The 13820-nt window shown below is 48.1% G+C and overlaps 1 protein-coding gene across 3 annotated transcripts in view; it reads left to right on the top strand.

Annotated features, from left to right (window-relative positions):
- The window catches only part of CD244 (CD244 molecule), a 54467-nt gene that overhangs the window by 12026 nt on the left and 28621 nt on the right, over positions 1-13820 (top strand). Inside the window, exon 1 of one of the 3 annotated variants that reach the window (XM_058701794.1) lies at positions 12023-12464. The exons of the other annotated variants lie outside the window; for them this stretch is intronic. Coding sequence (XP_058557777.1) covers positions 12407-12464 — 58 coding nt within the window. The 5' untranslated portion in view covers positions 12023-12406. Of the gene's footprint in view, positions 1-12022; positions 12465-13820 lie in introns of those variants that run through there. 3 annotated transcript variants of the gene reach the window in all.

The raw sequence follows: 13820 nt of genomic DNA on the forward strand, positions 1-13820 counted from the left end.
AAACTGAGGCTCACATATGTTAAGTACAATCCCGAGGACACTCAACTCGTAAGTGCTGACCCCCTCTGACCTTGAAGTCTGTGAATATTTTCGTTCTTCTAGACTTTGGAATTGTCTGCGAACTCTTTAACGTTTAGATGAGCACACAAAGTTCTTCATTCTGCCCCTCTGTTAGCCTCGTGGCCACGGTCCCACCACCCCCTACTTCACCCCCTCTGGTTCAGCCGCTTGAAACTGTTTCCACTTCTTCAACAGGTTGGGCTATGCTATGCATTCTGTCTCCATGCCTTGCTGTCTCCTGCCTTGAATCCCTTTTTCTCTCTACTGGTAAGTCATATTTATTCATTCAGAATAAGCTAAGGTGTCATTAGGCTTAGGAAGCTCGCTCTGATGGAACCCTGAGGACCTTTTCCCTGACAGCCACCTGACCCCCTGCGGGCCTCTCCATCCTCCTGTCCTGTCTCCACGTCTTTCTGCTGTTCTCCTGGGCTGGCCTTTCATTTATTGTTCTCAGTTTACTTTTCTGTTGACTTGTCAGCAACTCCCTTGAGACACGAGTCCTTTGAGGGCATATCTTCTTACCTTGAATGCCCCGTGCCCTGGACAGGGCGCAGCACAAGCGTGGAGATGTATGGAAAGAGGCAGGTAGGAAGTCTGTGCTGTGGGGTCAGAGGCCTTGAGTGGATACGACGCTGGTTCTCTCAGGGCCTTGCAGCCCAGGCTGCGCTACAGACATGGGATGGTTCGGGGCTGGTGGCGAGGACAGGCTGGTCTTGTGTCAAAAAGGTAGTGAGACCGAAACTCTGCGTATTCTCTAGCTGTGGTCACTGCCGCACCCGAGAATGGACCTGTCCTCCTTTGTCTCCATCTCTGCCCAGAGGCTGCAAGGAAATCAAAGAGGGGTGCCTTCATGCAGGAGGTGGAATGATGAAGGATTTTTTTTAAGGGAAGGGAGGGGGTGGGAGGAGAGGGAGGGAGAGAGAATCCCAAGCAGGCTCCACCCTCAGCTTGGAGCCCGATGCATGGCTGACACGGGGCTCTGTCCCACGACCCTGGGATCGTGACCTGAGCTGAAGTCAAGAGTCCGACACTCAACCTACTGAGCCACCCGGGAACCCTGAGTGATGAAGAATTTAAATAGAGCCCAGTTGGGGCAATCAGGTTTTTTTGTCTTCTGGGAGTAATTGTTTAGAATTGTGGTAAACTATACATAATACAAAACTTGCTATTTTCATCATCTTTATGTGTACAGTTAAGCGGCATTAATCTCTTCACACTATCGTGTGATATCACCACTGCTTGTTTCCAGAACTTTTTCATCACCCCAGACAGAAACTCTGTACTCACTAAGCAATAATAATTCCACATTCCTTCCATCCCCCAGCCCATGGTAATCTCTGTTCTTCTCTTTACATCTGTGAATTTGCCTGTTCTAGGTACTTCCTATAAATGGAATCATACAATACTTACCCTTTTGCGTCTGACTTATTTCACTTAGCATAATGTTCTCGAGACTTATCCGTGTTGTAGCGTGTGTCCAAGGTTCGTTCCTTTTTATCCATCTTAGGTATATAGTACATTTATCATTGCTAATGGACACTGGGTTGCTTCCATCTTTTGGCCATTGTGGATAAGGCTGTAATGAACACTGGTGTAGGATATCTGAGTCTTTGTTTTCAATTCTTTTGGGTCTATGCCTAGGGGTGGAATTGCCGGATCATGTGATAAAGTGATGTTTCAGATTTTGAGGAGCATATTGTGTCCTGGAGTGAGTCACTGGGTGTAACACGGAACATGTGAGTCCTTGTGGGGATCAAGGGCACTTGTGTAAGGTTGTTGGTCAGTGTGCGTGTGCGTGTGTGTGTGTGTGTGTGTGTGTGTATGTGTGAGGCTGGTATGTATGTGTGGGAATGTGACCTTTCCTTACTTTTTGCTGAGTCTCAGGGCCAGAGCTGTGGGACCCTCTGTTCAGGTACAGACATTCTGTACCTTTGAGGACTGAACTGCAAGGGTTAGGGGCTTCCAAAACACCATTTTAGCCTCGTGATGAAATAATATTAGTGGTCCTTTCTTGGTGGCTGTAACAAATAGCAGAGATACATGGGAACTAGGGCATTCCTCCCTCTCTGTGTCCCTCCCTCTCTCCCTGTCTTCTGTGATGCAGTAGACATCTGTGAACCACGGCACAACCCAAGGGCTGGGATGTCATTATTACCCTACTCCTATCCGTGTGCTTCTCTAGATCACTCCACCTCCCCTCCCCCACCTTGCTTCTGCCTCAGTAGTAGCCACTGTCTGATTTTGTGGTTATCATTCTGTTGTTTAAGTTACTTTTTAACGATCACACACATGTGCGTACACATCACACATATGCTTAAGTGATACACTGTCTAATTCCTTTGTTTTCAAACTGTATGAAAATACCAACATGTTACATGTTGTCTTTGGAACATCCTTGTCCCCTATGATAGGTAACTATGATTATCCTATGCGGTTACACATTCACATGTTCGTAGTCAATGCTATTTATATATATCACTGCATGAATATGGCACAATTTTCCTGCTGTTCCGTTTTTGAGCATTTGTTTTGTTTCCAGGTTTGTTTGTTTGTTTCTTCCCCCCGGTGAGGAGCAATGCTGCTGGGGACATTGTTGAGTATGTCTCCAGGTACCCATTTGCTCAAGTTTCTTTTGGGTATGTGACTAGAAGTCAAATTGCTGGATCATTAGACTTTATGAATATTCAGCTTTGCAAGATACTATTGAGTTAAAAAAATCGTACCAAGTTACACTTTCATCAACAATACATAACTATCCAATCGATCCATATGCTCTTGAACACTGCGTATCATTAGACTTCCTTGTTTTTGCCAATTATACACTCTGAATTTGCATTTCTCCACTCCTAGGGAGGCTGAATATATTTTCATGTGTTTATTGGCCATATGTGTCTCTTTCTCTGTGGAATGCTTGTTCATATATTTTGCCAGATTTTCTATTGGATTATCCTTTTCTTATCTCCTTATTGATTAATAGAAATTCTTTAAGTATTAGTATTGACACCAACCTTTTGTTAGTTACTATGCGGTGCAAATATATTCTGTCAATGTCTATCTTTTATTTTTACTTATTTAAACAATTTTCTTAGATGTTTATTTATTTTTGAGAGAAAGAGAAACAGAGCATGAGTGGGGAAGGGGCAGAGCGAGAGGGAGACACAGAATCGGAAGCAGGCTCCAGGCTCTGAGCTGTCAACACAGAGCCCAGCTCAGGGCTCGAACTCATGGACCGTGAGATCATGACCTGAGCCGAAATCAAGAATCAGATATTTAACTGACTGAGCCACCTAGGCATCCTTTTAATTTATTTTTTTAAAGTTTATTTATTTATTTTGTTGGAGGGGGAGAGAGAGTGAGCGAGTGGGGCTGGGCGGGGGGGGGGGGGGAGAGAGAGAGAGAGAGAGAGAGAGAGAGAGAGAGAGAGAGAGAGAGAGAGAATCCCAAGCAGAGTCCGTGTTGTTAGTGTAGAACCTGATGCAGGACTCGATCCCACGAACTGTGAGGTCATGACTGGAGCCAAAATCAGGAGTCGGATGCCTAACTGAGCCCCCAGGCACCGTGAGAGTGAAAAGATGATTATCTCTTGTTCACATTATCTTGAAATTTCCAAACGGTGAATAGCTGTAGTATCCTATAACAAATCCCCTAAGGAGTGGCAAAAACCCACTCGACTCTGAAGACTGTCTCCATCCCTAACATGGTTTCTCTGCTCCACTTTCTCTGAATAGAAGCCAGTGGCTTTCATTCTCTATTCAACCGAGTCTTGGACAGTCAGTAATGGTCGACAGGATAGGAAAACAGGAATCCCGTGTGTCTTTCCTTAAGCACTGTGTATTGATCATGGATTTCATCAGTGGTGTCTAAAAGCTCAGGCTGGTGGAATTCAAACGTTTTTTCTTCCCTCAAGTGGGGTGGAAGGTTTTACGTAATTAAATCCTGTGTCAAGCTTACTTGTTTTAAGTAGTTAAAACTGTTAAGTAATAACTTGTTTTAAGTAATTAAAGCTATGCTGTGTCACTATATATGCATACATATGTATAGATGTATATGTGCGTACATACATATGCATGTGTATGTACAAAAACTATTTAAGATATACTACCAGCACGACCACGCTAAAATAAATGTGTAAGCAGAACTGGCAAGTAGACTGCAGCCAGGAAAAAAGGCAGAAATTTAAAGACTTGACAAATTAAGAGCAAAAAGAGGAACAGGGTGGGAGGAACCACCACATTTGGAAAAGCGAGTGGCCAGAAGTGAAAGATGAACTTATTTTTAAGACTTGACTAAGCGGCTGGGAGTCGAATTTCTAGGGTCCCAGACCCGAAAGTTGGCCTTTGATATGGGCTGAGAAGAATCACCAAAACCAACACGCAAGGTGGCACAAGTCTCTGCTAAGGACGTGTAAACCTGAAATGATGCTTAAAAAGCATCCGTTGGAATGAAGCTGTTGGATTTTTGGCATTCAGTGGCGTATCTAGGTGTCTGAACTTAGGCTGGGCTGTACAGCTGGGATGGAAGGCGGGAAAGACGCGTCAGGGAAGAGCGTGGAGCAAGGGCAGGTCAAAGCGTGTGATCTCAAGGCTCCGTCCCAGCGCGGGAAGCCCACGGGTGTGCTAAGGAGCAGCATCAGAGCCACCCAGAAGGACAGGTCTGCCAGAAAGACTCTGAGGACTTTGTGAGGAAGTCACGTAGGGGCGTGGGACAGAGGCACGGTTGGGGAAGGTAAAGGTAAAGGGGAATCCTTGCGGGAACAGGAACTTCAAATTAGGCTCTTCATCCTTGTGGGGTAGCGAGTGGGCGTGTGGGCATGTGGAACCCGTGTGGGAGGTGTAACTACACACAATCGGGGGAAGTGCCAACACGGATATGGATTACACATGACAGATGATAACATGAAATAGAATAAGACCCTCCATGCGGTGCCTGGGTGGCTCAGTCGGTTAAGCGTCCGACTACAGCTCAGGTCACTATCGCAGTTCGTGAGTTTGAGCCCCGCGTCGGGCTCTGTGCTGACAGCTCGGAGCCTGGAGCCTGCTTCCGATTCTGTGTCTCCCTCTCTCCTCTGCCTCTGTCTCTCTCTCTCTCGAAAAAAAGTAAACATTAAAAAAAAAAAAGAATAAAACCCTCCAGGATGAAGTTTTGCCATGTCAAAACAATGTTATTTATGGTCCGTTGTGAACATTCATATCATTGAAATGAAAAGTCAACGGGGTTGTGTTCCAGATGACAGTACTGAACTGTGATCCGTGCACTTGTTTTTGCAAAGTGAGAGAGAACACCGGCTTGCACAAATTACCTCATCATCAAAGCCTCCATTCTGATCTTCTTTATTATAATTCACAACACAGGTATAGTTCACAAACTAGGTGGCAGGGCACTTGGAGTCATTGTTGTCTTTTTCTTGTTTTGCAAAGCACTCTGATCTATTAACACATCAAGTATAAAAATCTCACTATATAATTTATACTCATCAGATCCTGATTTATACTATATTAAAGCATTCTTAAAATTTTTTTTTAAAGTTTACTTATTTTTGAGAGAGAGAGAGAGAGAGAGACAGAGCGTGAGCAGGGGAGGGGCAGAGAAAGAGGGAGACACAGAATCTAAAGTAAACTCCAGGCTCTGAGCTGTCAGCACAGAGCTGGATGTGGGGCTTGAACCTACAAACCCTGAGATCATGACCTTGGCCAAAGTCAGATGCTTACCTGACTGAGCCACCCAGGTGCCCCTATATTAAAAAATTCTAGTGTAGAAGACAAATTTATATTAAATTATCAACTGTGTAAAGCAATTCACTGATGCATTTCTCCTGCAGCTTGTGAAAACATCTTCATTCATTTTTTATATAGAAACATTTTTATTATAGGGATTTTATTTTTACTTATTTATTAAGTAATCTCTACACCCAATATGGGGCTCGAACTCACAACCTGAAGATGAAAATCATCGTCACGTGCTTCACCCACTGAGCCAGCCGGGCGCCCCTGTAGGAACATTTCGTTCCAGCACAGAGAAGCAGAGATTGAGCCCCATTTCCTCAGGAGCTGATTGGTGGCCTGTCACCCTCTACACCTGGAGCACCTACGTATTGACTGGGAGTGTCTCCCGCTGTCTCCTTGATGCCCACAGGGTCGTTTCCCTTTGCATCTCAGCCTGGCATCTCTTTTAATTTATGGATCTGGGGCCCCAGGACACAAGCCGGGAGCTCCACAAGCTCAGCCGCTATCACGGGCTGGGGGATTCACTCCTGCATTTCATCAACAGGTTCCAAGGCATTTTCTCTAGTTTCGGCAGAGATTCTCAGCGAGGTTGGGAGACATGGCTTCTAGCAAGAGGGAATCATTACTGCCGAATTTCCCTTCCTTTCCCCTGCGTTTCTCACTCAGCAGGAATATGTAAAAGTTCTTATTTTCAAGCAGTTCCCTTGGCGGGGTCAGTTGTTGCATAATTAATGATTCCGTGCTCAGGCTTTGAACTCAGTCCCGGGTTCAAGTCCCAGCTCTGTCCAAAACCTGGTTTTCTCACCTGAAAAACGGGGCTATCAATCAGCGTGGAGTGTCTGGTAGTTAACGAGGACTCACTTTTTGTCACCAGTGGTTCGTATCTTTTCCTTTTACGGCCCTTACGGACACTACATCTGTCTCTGAGCCCTAGCAGTGCCTTACCACATGGTCTCCTGTCCAGTAAAACCCAGGCTCCATATTTCCCCGGGGGTCATGAACTTGCCTCCTGCCTTCTTTCCTCCCCTTACCACCTTTTAGCTGACACATTTCTTTTCCTCTGGTTTCCATCCAGCAGGCTCCAACGTGTTTATGTACGCACGTATATATGCACGTAGGCTCCACAACGAATGCGGGGCTTGAACTCACGACCCTGAGATCGAGAGCCCTATGCCCTACCGACCAAGCCAGCCTGGTGCCCCAGGCTGAAACATTTTTCTTACACTGCAGCCCTCAAACTTTTATACTCTTCCTTGCCTCATCGTCCCCCACCACTCGGCCCCACAAGCAGTGACTGATACTGTTGGTGATCGAGACCTTGGCTTTACTTACATCCTTCAGCGTTCTAAGGCTAGCAGCTGGTAGGGAAGCCCCCCTCAGGAGTAGGTGGGGAATGTGGGACTCCACAACTCTGACAGGCAAGAGCAAAGGTCAGTGTCCTGAGCTGGATCGACATAGTTCACCTTTTCTAAAGAGCCAGAAAAAGCAGACTGGCGACGTGAGTTCTGGACTAGGAACACGAAAATACTGTGTCAGTGCATAGGGGTATTTTATTTTTTTTATTTTTATTTATTTATTTTTTTTCAACGTTTTTTATTTATTTTTGGGACAGAGAGAGACAGAGCATGAACGAGGGAGGGGCAGAGAGAGAGGGAGACACAGAATCGGAAACAGGCTCCAGGCTCCGAGCCATCAGCCCAAAGCCTGACGCGGGGCTCGAACTCACGGACCGCAAGATCGTGACCTGGCTGAAGTCGGACGCTTAACCGACTGCGCCACCCAGGCGCCCCGGGGTATTTTAAAGTTTAATGGAATTTTGGGGCACCTGGGTGGCTCATTTGGTTAAGCGTCTGACTTCAACTCAGGTCATGGTCTCGCGGTAAGTGAGTTCGAGCCCCGTGTGGGGCTCTGTGCTGTGACAGCTCGGAGCCTGGAACCTGCTTCCGATTCTGTGTTCCCCTCTCTCTCTGCCCCTTCCCAGCTCATGCATGCTCTGTCTCTCTCAAATAAATCAGTAAACATGAAAAAAAGATAAATTGGTAGACTGAGTAAAGCAGCCGGCTCTCCCCATGTGGGTGGTCCCTATCCAATCACAAAAGGCTTGCCCTCCCTCCGGTAAAAGAGAATTCTCCTGCTTGATGGCCCTCGAACCAGGACATTGGCTCTGCAGATTTCGGACTCGCCAGCCTCTGTAATTGGATGAGCCAATTCTGCGTGAGAAATCTCTACTTCTTATCTTCATCTGTTTCTCTATCTATGTCTCCTAGGTGGCTCTGCTTCCCTGGAAATCCCTGGCGAATGCATTGGTCTCCCGTCACGTACTCGAAAACCTGGGAACTTGGGGAACTGTTATTTCCAATCATCACACGTGTAACATAGCCATTGTAAACAGTTCCGAACAGAAGTATAGGTAAGAACAAAAAGTCAGTCACCGTCTCACTCACCCCTCCTGAAAATTCTGTTTCTTTATCTAAAGGTTACTGTCACGAATGCTGTCCCCCAGGCACATTTCTCTGCCTTTACACCCGCTCAGAGAACACAAAGGCACACACTCAGTTCTGCCCACCTGAATAGAATTACATTATGCAGATTGTTTTGTGAATGTCTTAGAGCTCTTTTAATGTGAATATGTATATACTTTGGTCTTACTCTGTTTCTTAATTAATTTGAGAGAGAGAGAGAGAGAGAGAGAGAGAGAGCAAACAGGGCAGAGGATCAGAGGGAGAAAGAAAGAGAATCTTAAGCAGACACCATGCTCAGTACAAAGCCTGATGTGGGGCTCCATCCCATGACCCTGGGCTCATGATCTGAGCCAAAATCAGGAGTCGATGCTCAACTGACTGAGCCACCCAGGTGACCCTGTCTTACTCTTTTCAAAGCCCTAAAAAAATTTTTTTTAATGTTTATTTTTGAGAGAGAGAGAGAGACAGACAGACAGAGCATGAGCAAGGGAGGAGCAGAGAGAGAGGGAGACACAGAATCTGAAGCAGGCTCCAGGCTCCGAGCTGTCAGCACAGAGCCCGACGTGGGGCTCAAACTCACAAACTGTGAGATCATGACCTGAGCCGGAGTCGGACGCTCAACCGACTGAGCCACCCAGGTGCCCCTAAAGCCTTCTTAATATACTGTAGTATAGAATGAATACACCATTTTTAAAAATTCCCTAGTTAGTAACATTTTAGCTATTTTCAGTTTTTTCACTGAACAGTGTTGTAAGAAAGAAACTTACTTATCTTTGGACATTAGTGAAAATATTTTTGGTGCGTTGGAGTACTTCTGTTGTATGAATTCAAAGAGGGGGTATTGCTAGGTCAAAGGGCATAGGTATCTCACACGTTAATGGTTGTTAAAGCGACCTCTAGTGAATTATCAGAACCGAAGGGGGTCGTAGGGACACCAAACGTATAATTAATCTTACAAGTGGGTGGTCTTGGTGACTTGTGACTTCTGCAGTTGGGCTCAGATACAAGAATGACCCTGACTCAGTGAAACACGATGCCAGTATGGTTCGAGAAAAAGAAGGATGAGAGGGAGGGCTTGATGAACCTGTACTTCCTGGATGGTCACTGAATTTTCGATGTCCCAGACTCACAGAGACCTGGAGACTATGCATGGGAAGTGGGGCTATGGGAGTCCTTGAGTTCAGGTGGACTTTGTAGGGGTTTGGTTCTTCATGCTAAAGTGGCCGAATTGCACAGAAGGGCCCTCCGTACGAGGACCCTGCGGGGCAAGTTATAAAGCCCATGAAGGCAGGATGGCAATGGCTTAGCTCACCAGCACTATCTCAGGATGGATGGAAATGCTTTCTTTAGGGAAATCACTCATTCCTTCAGCCCTCAACACTCTGTAACTGACTATTAAGAACCAGACACTGGCCCAGACTCTGGAAGCACTAGCTAGGGAGAGCACAGACTTCATGATGAATCACTCAGTGTCAGGCAGGGCAGCGTGGAGACGAATAGCAGTTATCATGTGGTAGAGTATGGTTAAGACTGTGACCGAACTCAAGAGGCTCGCTGCTTGGGGTGCGTGCACTGAGTACACCCCAAGGAAGTTTGAAAACGAAGAACTTTTCATTACTTGCTACAAGTAAGGAGACAGGGGAGAGCTCTCAAAGGGCTGTCTCCCGTGGGGTTAGTACAGGAAGCCTTCATTCAGTGTGTTAGGAGACTTGGGCAGGGAGCTTACAGAACCGCTTCAGTTCAATCGCACACGCCTAGCGTGTTAACAGGCTGGTGCATACCACATATGTTCGAAGAGTGCAGAAAACTCTGCCCAGGGGAGATCTTAGTATTATGATGAGCTAATGGTAATTTCGGGACAACTTAGGGGGGGCTTCTGCAGGGGTCCTCAGCTCCAATCCAGCTCACGCTGGCTTGCATCAGGGGCTGATCAGGCGAGGCACACCTAGCTGGGCATCTCTTTGGGCAGAACTGTTAGTTCTGCAAAACAAAACACATTCCTTCCCTGTTTTTGTCCCTTCCCCTCCTCCCTTCTGCTGATAGCTTTCAGCTCTCTGATTTGAGTAACTTCCCGTTGCATTCTAGCTGACAAGACCACAAGACCCCAGTGGTATGTCTGGTCCCAGTTCAGTTTCCAGGGGTTGGTGGGGCATCCACGCAACTGATGGAGACAGGATGGAGCTGGTGTTGGGGTCGGGACCGGTGAAGCCGGTTCGTAAATGTTGCTGGTTAGTTGCTTTGAACGCTTGGCTTTTGTCCCCCATCTTTTGTGGCAGGAAACTTACTCTTATTGCATCAGTCTTGAGCACCTCTTCTCGAGGTCAAGGGCATGGCTAGATGGGCTCTGGCCTCATCTAAGGGTGGGGGCTGCCCCTTGGGAGGAGACATAGAACAGCACAGTTACAGCCATGGCACCAGCTGGAATAAGTCACGCAGGGCTACATTAAGAAAAATAAAATAAAAATAAAATAAAATAAAAGGGGGGCGCCTGGGTGGCTCAGTCAGTTGAGCGTCTGACTCTTGATTTCAGCTCAGGGCATGATCCCAGGGTTGTGGAATCGAGACTCGTGTGGGGCTCTGCCCTGAACATGGAGCCTGCTTGGGATTCATTCTTTCTTTCTTTCTTTCTTTCTTTCTTTCTTTCTTTCTTTCTTTCTTTCTTTCTTTCTTTCTTTCTTTCTTTCTTTCTTTCTTTCTTCCTTCCTTCCTTCCTTCCTTCCTTCCTTCCTTCCTTCCTTCCTTCCTTCCTTCCTTCCTTCCTTCCTTCCTTTCTTTCTTTCTTTCTTTCTCTCTCTCTCTCTCTCTCCCCCAGCCCCTCCTCTACTCATACTCACAGCCTCCCTCTTTCTCTCTCTCTAAAATAAAAAAAAACAAAAAACAACCATGGAACCTTACCTGTGTCCAGAGTTTTTTCATGCATACTCTCAGCTACAGTTTTTGATTTGATCCTGAAAACTAGCCTGCGAGGAACCCGAGCCAAGGACCGACCCCACAGGCTTGGAAGGTAACTTGGCCAGGATCACACAGGCTGTTAAGTTGCTGACCTGACACTCAAGTATACTATGTCTTTGCCTCCAATTCTGCGCTCTGTCCAGAACACTCTGCTTCCTTCCTCGGTAGCCAAGGCTCTAGTCTGCCTCCCTTCAGCCCAGCTTCAGCTGGGGTGATTAGAAATGGATCAAAGGAGGAAAAAAGAACGGGACTGACCTAAAGGGAACTGAAAGTATTTGCTGCGAAGGGGAAATCAGAAGAAAGAAAAAGGCAGGGGGCCCCCCGGGGGAAGGCCTCAAAGCAAATGCTTTCTGGGGAAGGTGGGACCACCGCCTGTGCCCCTCCATGGGGGCATAAGAAGGATCAAAGCTGCCTGGCCTTCCCGGAGGGTGGAATTGAAGTGTGGGCGGGGAGGCACAGCAAAGGCCGGTCTGTGTCCTGTCTGGGTGACAGAAGGCAAGAGAGGCAGAGAGGACGCCGTGGGAAAGTAGAAACAGGAAAGGAGGGGATATAGAGGCACAGATAGGAAACAAGCAAAAGCAAGTCTAGGTAAGGACGTTGCAGTTGGCTTGTGCTTAGACCTGGGTATCAACTTGCAGAGCTTACCCAGCTCTTCGACCTCCCTGGGGTCCCCTGCTCCTTTCCTGCCACATTTCACCCCCTTAGGCAGGGCTCCACTTCTCAGCCCACGCACCCCCAGCCCTCCCACCTTCACAGTGCCTGTTGGAATGGGGGCAGTGTGGGATAATGGCTCTTGGGTCCCCATGCAGCCTTCTGCACGCTGCCAGGAGGTGGGAGAGAACCGGAACACGTCCTGGGAGTCTGCTCTTTGAACAAGGAAGCCTTGCTGGGGCAGAGCGATGGACAGGATTTGGAAGCTGGTTTTGTGAGTCACTGTGAACTCTCAACACCCGCCCACTTGAGGCCAACTTTGAAAGCTCAGCTTGTATGAACTGTCGGACCAGGTCCAGGTACTGGGACTTTCTCAGTGGCCTTGTTAGCTCTCAGCCGCTGAGAACAGCCTTGAGTTGAGGAAATTGTGGCCGGACAAACAGCAAGGCAGTTCTGCTCCCCCGTCAGTCACTCTGCTGCTGGCTGGCTGCAGCTGAGCCCGTGCCCAGCAGCGTGTCTGGCGGGAGAGGAGCCGGCTGACCCGTCTGTCCTCTGGGGATGTGGGGGCTGGCTCTCGTCCTCACACTTTTGTTCCTCAAGGGGCTTCAGGGCCAAGGTAAGGAGGCCCAGCCTGGCGTGAGTGAGGGAGAGGCTGGACTTGGGACTGGGGCCCGCAGGGGGAGTGGAACCCTGAGCCTCTGGATCGTGCCCACTTACGTGGTCACCTGCAAGTGTGAGTCTGGGTGGCTCCTGACAGCTCCAGGTGGGCTGGTTAGGACGGAACGGGCTGGCCCTGGTGTGGGAGGCCCCTGAGAAGCCTGTCTGTCTGGCCATGCCTTCAGCAATCCAGGCAGCCCGGGGCAAGGAGATTCCTTTCCACTGGCTTCCATTGACTTTTCTGTGTAGTGGGGAGAAAGCGTCCTCTTTGCTGGCTGTAAGAAGGACAAAGGAAATCTGCTCTAATTTGGTATGATTACCAACAGAGAGAAGTGACCCCTGGGCTTGGGTTTCTCTAAGGAAGTTGGGTGGTTCTGGAAAGCGGAGACTGATAGATTGCTCCCCGAGGCAGGGAAACAGCACAGAGGGAAAGGGAGCGGCCAACAGCCACTTTGCATGAATGGCCTGGTCCCTTAGGCTTTGGCAGCCTCCAGCAGCCCAGAGGCTATAGGGACCTGAGCATTATTATTATTTATTTATTTATTAAAAATGTTTTTAATGTTTATTTTTGAGAGAGAGAGAGAGAGAGAGAGAGAGAGAGAGAGATACAGAGTGTGAGTAGGGGAGGGGCAGAGAGAGAGGGAGACACAGAATCCGAAGCAGGCTCCAGGCTCTGAGCTGTCAGCACAGAGCCCGATGTGGGGCTCGAACCTACGAACTGTGAGATCATGACCTGAGCTGAAGTCCTTCACTTAACCGACTGAGCCCCTCAGGCGCTCCTAGGGACCTGAGAATTATTCGGGAAATGTTGGCTTGGGTCAGGCGGTCGGGAAGGGGGGGAAGAAGGAGATGGTATCCGGAAACTTCCAGAGCTGAGGGCTGCCCCCCCCCCCCCCCCCCCCCCACTTCTCCGACGTGGAGTCCAGGGTGCTCTGAGATGGGAGCCTGCATTCTAGATCAGTGGCTCTTCAAGGGACATCATGGCTGAGAAAGTAAGAGGAGGGCCCCCTCTGGGTGCAAAGGGCAGAGCGTGGGTCATTGGACGGTGTTTGTGCAGGGCCTGTTAGAAGCCCGTTCAAGACCCATCTCAGGCACTCCTGCGTCCTTAAAGATACAGTCTAGGTTCCAGAGGACTGGGGGGTGGGGGCTGTAAATATAAATACAAATGCCTTTGTATTTACAAATCTATAACAAATACAGGCAGAGCAGGGCAGAGGGTGCTGGGAACAGGTTGCAGAAGGGAGCTTTGGAGCCTGGGTTCCCGTGTGCGCACTTGTGGGACCCAGTGACCCAGGACCCTCGGCAGGAGAGGGGG

The sequence above is a fragment of the Neofelis nebulosa genome, chromosome 15 (genome assembly GCF_028018385.1).
Source record: "Neofelis nebulosa isolate mNeoNeb1 chromosome 15, mNeoNeb1.pri, whole genome shotgun sequence".
Classification (NCBI taxonomy): domain Eukaryota; kingdom Metazoa; phylum Chordata; class Mammalia; order Carnivora; family Felidae; genus Neofelis; species Neofelis nebulosa.